General features: G+C 41.1%; 2 protein-coding genes across 4 annotated transcripts in view; both read right to left on the minus strand.

Moving 5' to 3' along the window:
- Nucleotides 1-1,028, minus strand: part of ptpra (protein tyrosine phosphatase receptor type A) — a 19,709-nt gene extending 18,681 nt beyond the window's left edge. For both annotated transcript variants that reach the window (XM_031843395.1, XM_031843388.1), the window contains exon 1: nucleotides 594-1,028. The gene's annotated coding sequence lies outside the window, so the exon portion shown is untranslated. The remainder of the gene's footprint in view (nucleotides 1-593) is intronic.
- A 1,110-nt stretch (nucleotides 1,029-2,138) lies between these two features.
- Nucleotides 2,139-8,589, minus strand: idh3b (isocitrate dehydrogenase (NAD(+)) 3 non-catalytic subunit beta). Of its 2 annotated transcripts, none has more exons than XM_031843412.1 (11): nucleotides 8,508-8,589; nucleotides 7,407-7,580; nucleotides 7,029-7,149; nucleotides 6,858-6,918; nucleotides 6,618-6,750; nucleotides 5,942-6,075; nucleotides 5,688-5,790; nucleotides 5,427-5,573; nucleotides 5,106-5,200; nucleotides 4,892-4,952; nucleotides 2,139-2,704 (listed from the first exon to the last, which is right to left on the minus strand). In XM_031843412.1, exons 1-11 carry the CDS (start codon nucleotides 8,547-8,549, stop codon nucleotides 2,627-2,629), a joined length of 1,149 nt encoding a protein of 382 aa, XP_031699272.1. In that variant the 5' UTR covers nucleotides 8,550-8,589; the 3' UTR covers nucleotides 2,139-2,626. The 2 variants fall into 2 exon arrangements, with proteins under 2 accessions (XP_031699272.1, XP_031699265.1); XM_031843405.1 differs by lacking the exon at nucleotides 2,139-2,704 and adding an exon at nucleotides 2,712-4,188.
- Nucleotides 8,590-10,367: the final 1,778 nt, after the last annotated feature.

Raw genomic sequence — 10,367 nt, forward strand, 5'->3', positions numbered from 1 at the left:
CCCCCCCCACCCACACACACACACACACACACACACTCCTCCATCCCCACCCACCCACCCATCAGCCAGCTCCCCACCCTCTCTGAACGTGTAATAACAAAGCGTTGATCAATAAAGTGTACTTTCCAGTGAGTCAGGACGGACCTGGACCCCCCCCCTCTTTGTTCCACCGCCAGCAGCAGCGCAACAGCATCCGTGTTAGCGCAACAAAACAGAGTTACAACCTCCGACTTCTAAAATGTTGCCGCACTCATCTTTAAGCCCCCTTCTCTTGAGAGACTCCTTCGCCCAAAAAAAAAAAAAAAAAAAAAAAAAAAATTCCCTCCCTGCCTCCGAGCTACTTGTGAAATGTTCAAGCGTTACAAAGAGGTTCACAACTATTAAAACACAGCTCCGTTCCTTGCACGAGCCCCGGGATCCAGTCCGGTGTGATACAGGTATCGTGTAATGTATCCCGTTCACACTGACTGTGGGGGACAAAGTGCTTGTTTGTGGGTGACACAATGCTACAGCGAAGAGGAAACATGCTGGTATACAGCGACATTGTAACAAGTGCGATTCGGGCTTTGCGCAACAAAAACAAGAAAACTCACCACAACTCCTGTAGCGCCCAGAGGAAGCCTGAGGCGGGGGGGGGAGAAGAAGAAGAAAATAAATCAAAGCCAAGTAGGAATTTCTCCTCTCTTGCTCTTCCACGTTTTTCAACCCCCGGCCCCTGCCTCCACACCCCAGGAACCGAGAGTCTGAGCGGGGTGGGGGGACCTGGGTGATAGCAGAGGAGGGAAGCACGATCTGGGACACACAGCCAACACTTCGCAGTTAGTTAATCTGCTGAATCCAGGCGAGGACGGCACCCCCCCCCCCTAAAAAAAGTCCTTGATTCGCCCTAACTTGTCGACCCTTAGGAGTGTACTTTCTCAACCTCCCTGGATGTTAAATCCCACGGTTTATCCGCTGTATCCGGGCGCGTCGGCCGACTATTCTAGTCCGCCATGTTGTGTGTCTGTCTGCATAGGAAGAATGGGAAGCGAACAGCAAATTCCCAGGCCAGGCCTCGTCTCTTCTCCACTTTTGTTTCTCCACAGCCCGCAGCGACACCTGCTGGCCGACATGGAGCTCACACGATCCAGACTGCCACACCACCGTCACTGCAGCGAGCTCCATCAGCACACTGCAGGCTGGGGACCTCCAAGGGGTCCACGAAGGGCCCCTGACTCAGTTTCAGCGTCCCTTTCGGTTTATCAACAGAGCTCGATGAGGGGCGCGTTGTTGTGTCTGTCTCTTTTCTTCTTCCTTGTAATACAGGATATATTTAATATAGGATCTCCAGCTCCAGTATTCAATGTTTTGAAGGTGGTTTGTGGTGTCACATTCATGAATAAAGTAAAATAAAAATACAATTGTTTGAGAACAGACCATAAAACTCAAGAAAAAAAGCTTGAATCATATAAGAAAAATAAATGATCCAAAACTCAGAAAATGTAGAAAAAGATCAGAAAACTCAAAATATAACGAAGTACATTAATAAATTATATTGTTAAATAATTAAAGAGTGGGTTTTTTAAACCAAGTGATCGGAAGTTAAAGGAAAAGTGTAGAACTTCGTATAAAAAAAGTTACATTTTTTTAATATTTTAATTATGCAACCAAACACATTATTTATGGATGTATTCTGCTATATTTTGTGACTTGTCTGATCACATTTTAATACATTTTGACAGTGTTGGGTCCTCTATAAAATGCAAAGGCTTATTGCCTAAAAAGTCAATAAAAGTAGCTCAATGTGTTGACGGTTTTAATAGTAAAGTTTTACGACCATGTTAGAAATCCTGTTGGTCAGTGGTGAATGTTTATATCTTAGTCATTTTATTACTGTAGCTGAATAACTTTGAGGTTTAAACTAGACAACTAGACAAAACAAGTACTTTAAATTGGGTTTGGGAAAATTGGACCATGCACCAGAATGGTACAAAGCAAGCAGCTTTATAGATCCTGCAGTCCACCTGACGTGCATGTTTGGACACACAGAAGCTTTCCCTTGAAACGGAGCTCCTCATGCCGTGTCCTTCCTGCTGAGTGAGCCACCAGAAGCCCACTACATCAGTCTACTAACATTCACACAAGGATTTTGCACACAAGATGTTATATCTCATTTATTATTCATATTTCATCATGAATAAAGAAGCAATGAAGCTAAACCGTGAAGTTAATAAATAATATGAAAGTATACATACATACATGTTTTGACTGCTTATCCAGACATAAAACAATTAAGAGGCAATTACAGGATTTTGCCAGAGAACAGAATATAAATATCTGGTGTGCATCAGTCTACCAGCATGGGAACATGTTTTCTACTTATAAGACTTTGCATGTTCAACTCACATTTATCTCTTAGATGTCAAAGTTAATGTGTTAAACTCAACTGCAAGCCAGAGGTTGTGGATATTACAGCTGCACATTTCATCTGCATTTCACTGTATTTATATTGAAAAAAAGTGTGAAAACTGTTGCTGGAATATACTTTGTGTGTACAATCATTTAAGAGATCAGTTCAACAGGATGTAAATAAAAAAATAATAGCGTGTGTGCGTCTCAGCAGCTGACAGATTTGCAAATATAAAGCTCAGACTGCAAGGTTAGCAATGACAGCCTGGGTGAACTCGTCGCTTGAGGCGTAGCCCCCCAGGTCTCCAGTGCGCACCTGTTGCAAACATAAGGACAGTTTGTTACCATATGCACAGCTGCAGCAACACATGTCCACATACAGCATCATGGCCTGCATGTCAGAGAGCCTTTCAAAACTGCACTCACAGATTACACGAAGTGTGATCAGCGAGATGTGTACTTTTAGAAAACAGTTTAATTTCCTACGCTATGTTCTCTTCTTTATTTTCACTCATTTTTTACCTTACAATAGGCTAAACTATACCAGACACATAATGTACATTTATAAAGTAGAAACAGTGTTCGATGTTAAGGATACAAGCAAACACATTGCCCAACATGCGTTGAATCTTATCTTATTAATTAGTATTCAACCCTGTTATCATTCAGGACAACTGTGACTGTTAAGAGACAGAATGTTATTTATTCAATATCACACGTTTGACAAGCTTTAATATGCAAATATGAAATCTCCATCAAGGATTCGCTATCTGTATCAGAAGGGAAACTAAATTTCAAAAAACTAAAAAAAAAGGACAGGACACTGTTTACACTGGAACATTTGATAAACGTGAATGCACCAAATAATATTAATATTGGTGCTTAGCAACTGGCTACTTGTGAAGGCTTATATTTCAGCAGAGTAGGACAGAAAGCATGACAGCTGGGGAGGTGACACAGAGCGGCATTTTTAATTCGTACAGCATCGGACGTTCTGTTGGAACGAGCAGCACCATCTCATAAAATTCTTTTGCATATAAGCCCTTGGAAATGATGTTTAAATATACAAAGTTATGACCCATTTCATTTGTTGTCGCAAGACTAAAAACTAATCAGAAAATCCTCAGTTTATCAATTCATAATAACACCCAGTGAAGCTGCTGGGCACTGAGAACATCACATAGGGAGGTTTTCTTTAGTTATTAATCTGTAGAATTATTATAACTCTCTGAAGGATATTTCAGTCAATGGAGTAATACCTGAACATAGAGTACATCTTGATGATTCTATATATTGATAAATACTAAGTTACATTAGTCGTTGCTTTACAATGTGTGATAGCAGAGAGGTAGTCTGTAAGGACATGAAAACAGGAGAGGAAAAAAAAGCTCTCCCAGAATGAGTCAAAAGATTATCGTAATAAGTAAAGGAATGCAAAGAGATGGACAGTAACTATGAGGGAAAATGTAAAGATGATATAGATGGAAATACATGAGAGGAAGCCTCACGAGTGGCACATATTTTAGTGAAGTTCCACCTAAGACACAGTTGATGAAACATACATTATGATGCAACCGATGGTGCTCGTCAAAACTGTGTGGCTCAACTGTCAATGGCAATGAGAGGGGAGTTGAGTCTGAACACGCGTCCAGTTCATGTCAAGAACAATGTCCAGATTAAGGAAATGTCGGTGACGGGTGCGACGACATCTTATTAAACAGGTCGGCGATGCAGGTTTTCCACAACAGTACGCACAAAGTCGCTAGTGGTGGAGTACCCACCAAGGTCTCGTGTCCGCACCTGGGACGTACGTACACGTGTACACACACACACACACACACACACACACACACACACACACACACACAGTAATGGGGTACAAGGAGAGGAGGGATTTAAAGTAAAGGGAGGAGGGAGAGGAAGGGCACTTCAGACAACGTGCAGGCAAATTCTGCAATTTCTTTAAATTGATCATTTCTTACATCCACATTGTCTCAAATACAAAAGCTACACCAACTGAAAGAACAGCGTTTGACATGGCTTTTAAATGAGCAATGAAAGAAAAAATAAAAAAAAGTCTGTCATGAAGTTGTTGCTGAGATTTTTAGAGATGAATCGACCCATGCATTTTATCTGAGGGACTACGGTTGACCCGACGTCATGCTAGTGTTTGTGTCAGTGTTATTGTCAACATTGATCAGGTGCAAAAGGAAGTTAGTTTAAAATAGTTGTCCTGGTAACATTTACCTTGCACGTTTATAAGGTTGAAAATGAGCGAGGAAGAGAAATGCAAGAGGAGAGCTAAAGTAAGATGCATACGCATGTATACAGTCTGGAAAATAAGTAACTGAAGGCTCTCTAACACACTAAAGTACAGTTTAAAGGTTGTTAAATGTAAATTATTGTTAATAGTGTTAGTGTTGTCATGGCAGGTGTCTCCACACAGCCTGAATGCACCTGCGGGCATACAGTAGGTAGAACTATCATTAACACACACACTTACCTTGCCCTGTTTGATGACCCTCTTGACAGCATCAGACACCATTTGGGAGTGATATTCCAGGCTGCAATACAATACAGTGACAGTACACATGTCAACATTCAAACAAAACAGGCACTTAAGGCTGTTTTCTAAGGCTGGAGGCGTGCGGTGGGCCAGGACAGAGGGTTAGGAGGTACGGGGACTTCTTCCAACAAGAACCAAGAGGATGACTCACTTGAGGTGCCTGAGCATGTTAGCAGCACTGAGCAGCATGGCTGTGGGGTTGGCAATGTTCCGTCCTACAGCATGTGCAAAGGGGTGGCGTGCGCCCTGAAAGGGAAAAAAGAGATGAGGAATAAAGTATGACACTGCTGCAGTGCTGTACGTCCTCTCCATCACCAAGTTAGCATTAAATAGCTTATTGCTATTTTCTGAAATGCACTGTTAATATTTATTTTGCCATACATTCGAAAAACAAACTCTAAACAGATGATTTGGAGAAAAACCAGAGAATGACTGGCTGTCAAAACAACTGAACAGTCAAGTGGAAACTCACAGTCTCAAACACAGCGTAATCTGCACTGTAGCTTTCCCCAGGAACAACTCCCGCTCCTCCAACCAGCCCGGCTGCCAGGTTATCAATAATGTTACCGTACAGGTTGGGCATCACCAGCACGTCGAACTGGTACGGGTTCTGGACCAGCTGCAGCACAGACGATGAGACGTTTGAACAAGAAAAGGAAAAGTGACACTTGTACCCAAGCAGCGGATCATGTATTGATAAAGTCAGGGGAATGAATTGGGAGGCTGTATATACCTGCATGCAACAGTTGTCAATGATTATGTTCTCATATTTGATTTTGGGGTACAGTTGTGCCACCTCCGCACAGCACTGCAGAAACAAGCCATCTGCTAATTTCCTGTAATAAGACAGGAGAGGAGGACAAGTGTTGCTGTAACTACAATGCAAATCTCCACCAAAATTAAAACCATTTTAAGAATTAATACAGGAATATGATTTTTTTTTTAAAATAATAAAAAAGCAAAGAGGGAGCGTTTCTATCTCCTTACATGATGTTGGCCTTGTGAACAGCGGTGACCTTGCTTCGTCCCTTCTTGGTGGCGTAGTCGAAGGCAAACTTGGCGATGCGCCGAGACTTAACTCTGGTGATGATCTTCAAACATTCGATCACACCCGGCACACTCTACAGAGCAGGAAGAAGGTGCATTCATATCAAGCTATGGCTATCGACAATGCAAGATAATTACCTACAGCAGCACACTAGTCAGCTGTTGACGGACCGGATTTCCCTTCAATTTTAATGAACGAAGCTCTCGACACCGCTCGGCTCATATTTTACACACACATACAACTGTAAACTGTCTTTTTAGAGCTTGAAGTAGGAGGCCAGTGAGGACACGGTGTAAATGGTCAGACTGCCAACAAATATTTATAATAAACTGCGTCTACAGGACAGCTAAAGAATCATTGTATGAGTAGCAATGAACTTAAGCTCCCCTCCAATAAGTTGTTCAAAAGAACACCTGAATTAAACACACACACACACACACTTCAGCACCTCTGGCAGAGTGATTCATCTTTGTTTTGAGTCGCGGTTTAATGCTGGCCAAATCTCTGTGGGCTCATGGGAAATCTCCCTCTTTGAAGAAGAAAAACATTTACTTTTCATGTGGGTTTTAAACCACTGTTCATCCTCTGACTGCAGTGAGGAGGAGTGTTGTTTACCTCGTGTTCAAGGGAGCTGTACTCCCCCTCGGTCTGTTCGCGGATGATGACCAGGTCCAGGTTGTTGTGGCGAGTGCTGTAGCCCGGGAGGCTGTTCACATGAACCACATTAGCAAATAGGTCCAGTTTACGCCTGGGGAATGGATAGGGAGGTTGTTATTTCTTTATTTTTTTTAAACAACAGAAAAAAACTCCACTAAAAACACACAAAAGAATGCCCAAGTTATTTCCTGGTTTTACCTCAGTCTCATATCATATGAAGCAAGCTCCCCTTTGAATTCCATGGGTGTGTTAATCTTCCCTGGATAACAAAGTATGTCATAAAGATACATATTAGTTCCATTGCCGTCTTTTAAATAACTCATTTTGTTGTTATTAAATGGGGGTGAACGATGAGAGTAGTAAAGCTACCTTTAATGGCCACTTTGTTGGTCTTCATAGAGGTTAACACTTGCTCCAGCCTCTCCTCACTGGCCATGTTCTGTACCTCACTCAGGTGAAACTCCTCAAATACTACCGGGACATCTCCTGCCTGGAGACAAGACAAAAATAAAATCAGCTTTAAAAATCAGCAATTAGAATAAAAAGAATTAAAACATATGTCATCAGCAAAAATAGATGCTCAATATTTGAGCAAGAGTGGGACAAAAACTAAATCAAACAAAATGTAAAAATGTATTTAGTATTGAGGTTTGTTTATTTCCTTCTACACAAAGCTATAGTGCACCGTATGTTTTCTGAGAAGACCAAGAGCAGAGATGATTCCACCGTCGTCATTGTACTAATTACCTTGAACACGTCTTTGACGGCGGTCATCAGCTCAGGTCCCACTCCGTCCCCCGGAACCATCGTGACCTTAAAGATCGCATCGGCACGCGCCGGTGGGGCTTCAGGGCCACAGCGGCCAGCAGACACACTCAATGGTCGAGAGCCCAGCTGCTGCCACCGGGGGCCACTCAAGCTCTTAAGGATGGGAAAGAAGACAGTTACAACAAAACAACAACATTCTTCCTTTTCTTTTCTTTAATCATGTGACCACTCAGATTTATCTTGAGAGAGATAAATTAAATACAAGGTATCAGGCCATTATGGGCAGCAAATGAATGAGCAATGTTATATGAGAAATACTGCTTTATGGGAGCACTGTTTTTATTTTTATATGATTTTTGCATCAATGTGAGGTATCACAATTGCTGAATTAGCCAGATTGAGGTGGCAGAGATGGCTTTTTGTCTGTGTTGACATGAATGATCATCAGTCAACCTGTGGGCAGCATGGGAGCTACAGGGATTAAATCAAATAAACAATTCACTTCAGCTGTCAGAATGACAACTCACCATCTGCAGTTTTAAAGTGACAACTACACGTCTCTTCTTAACTCTCACTGACATTTAAGGATTTGCCAAGTAAGAAAACTGGAGATGCCTGACAACTAAAACAAAAGTGATCAAATCACGAGCACAAATTATTAAAGATAAGTGATGAGGCAAACAGAATGCTCTAGTCTGACCGTTGGGATTAACGGGTTGTCAGGGTTAACGTTAACTGAGTTAGCTCGCGTTAGCTCACGAGCTCACATAACACAGTTATAAATGCGGCAATTGACTTGTTTGACGAGTATCTACTTACGACTGAGATTTATTTACTCGTTGACCAGCTGACAAAACCAGATGGACCCACAACAGAGCTTTTTATCTGAACTTGGCTATTCAAACGGAGTGGCTCATGGTTAGCAACAATACGCAAATGTCACAAACCAGACCGACTCTTTCTTCAACAGTTAAAAATAACTTGCTGCTTGGGTTCAACAAGTACAACTTCAACTACTGCTAGTACTTTCCTACCGACGTAGGCGTAAAATAAGGAAGCAAACATCATCTATGCACTCACCTTGACCAATGTTACCAGGCTTCCTCTCAGGGTGGCGGCCATCGTTACAGGCACGCAGCGTCTGAGCTTCTTCTTCTGTGGTTTTTCTTCTTCTTTTTAGTTTATTGGCGGACTACAAACGTTTAGGTGCATGCCGCCACCGACTGTACCGGAGTGTGTAACATCATAACTTTATGACATTTGTCATTTAAACACAATAATATTGTTATTTTTTATAAATAAAATGAAAACTAAATAATTAAAAAGTAATTAAAAAAAGCCATTTAACCTCTTCTGTGGTTCAGCAGTAGTGCGTTAACTACAGAACAATAGTGCCCCCAAGTGGACAGAAAAGGAGACAGAACAGTTCTGCAGAGATGGTAGGGAGCAACATGAGAACATCATATCATATTGCAAGTCTGAAACATGCAGTCTATTATTTACTAAAACATAGAAAACAGAGCTCTGAAACAAGAGAGGGGTGATGATGAAAAATACCCCCACTGAAAATAATCTTCAAACACAAACTTGTAACATGCTTTTGTGCATTTTTATGCTGTTCTTTTAACTGCCTTTCTTTCTTTCTTTCTTTCTTTCTTTCGTTCCCCCCCACAAAGTTGTCTCTGAAAAATACGTACAAGATTTCCAATCTACCTGTCCTGTGTCTGTGCAAATGACAATAAATAAATAAATCTAATCTTACGTAGAAATGACCATTAGGTATATTAGGCAATACAGAGTCATCTCATCCTTTGGTTTCCATTTCTCCATTGTGGCTCTTAGTAGAGAAAAAACAAACAACAAAAATAACACACACACACACACACACACGCACACACACACACACACACACACAATCTATATTATGATACATCTGACAAAATGCTTAGATCTGGGATAGTGTAAAAACACAGCAATGGTTGTCTGTATACTTCTGCTCTGCTCTTTTGAAAGCTCTTCATACATGACGATGGCAAATTCAATTTGAAGATGGGATGGCATAGAAAGAAAATAGTCTATAGAAATATATGGTGAAAAATAAATAATCAGAATCAGCTTTATTGGCCATGTACACGTACGCATACAAGGAATTTGACTCTGGTTTTTTGTTGCTCTGCACGTACACACACCGAATTTACAAATAAACAGGAAAAAAATTAAAATATATAAAAAAGAAAAGAAAAATAAAGTGAGGTATTTTGAGAGGTGTACAAAATAGGAAATGGGAAAACCGTACAATATTATGCAATGCATATGATGTTCACCTCACTTTGACTGATTCAGGGGGCCCAGTGCTATAGGGCCCCTGGAACACGCTCGGGATCACAGTTATTTATTATGTCAGAGCTGTTGTTGAGCTGAGCCTCTGTGTCCATCTTTATGTGAACAGCTGATGATGCACATTTTCACATTCACATATACAAAGCTTTCTATAAATTGCTTATAATATTATCTTCAACATTTTGTATTGTTGTAACATTATATTGGCTGCTGCCACATGGCCCCACCCTCTGAAATGGGTCCATCCTAAATAGGTCAGGTGATTCCCAATCCTATTCCAGGTAAGTGATGCTATCTGCTGACACGCGGGATGACATCAGGTTTTAAATTCCCCGCTGTGAAACTGTAGATCAGTGGGCTACAGTCTGACACATAAATAGTCTTCATTTACCTTGTTGGGCATTTCATTTGGGTATTCATGCTAACATAATTTTTTGGGGCAATGTGGGCCATCTGATAAATTGTGTAAATTTTGTCCTGAGCCAGACCTCTCAGGCAAAGCCCTCCTCCTTATTTTGTTCCTAAATATATGCATCTGGAAATAAAAGTTGAATATCTATCTATCTATCTATCTATCTATCTATCTATCTATCTATCTAT

Source organism: Anarrhichthys ocellatus, unplaced genomic scaffold (assembly GCF_004355925.1).
Source record: "Anarrhichthys ocellatus isolate YVR2014 unplaced genomic scaffold, GSC_Weel_1.0 scaffold1, whole genome shotgun sequence".
NCBI classification, from domain to species: domain Eukaryota; kingdom Metazoa; phylum Chordata; class Actinopteri; order Perciformes; family Anarhichadidae; genus Anarrhichthys; species Anarrhichthys ocellatus.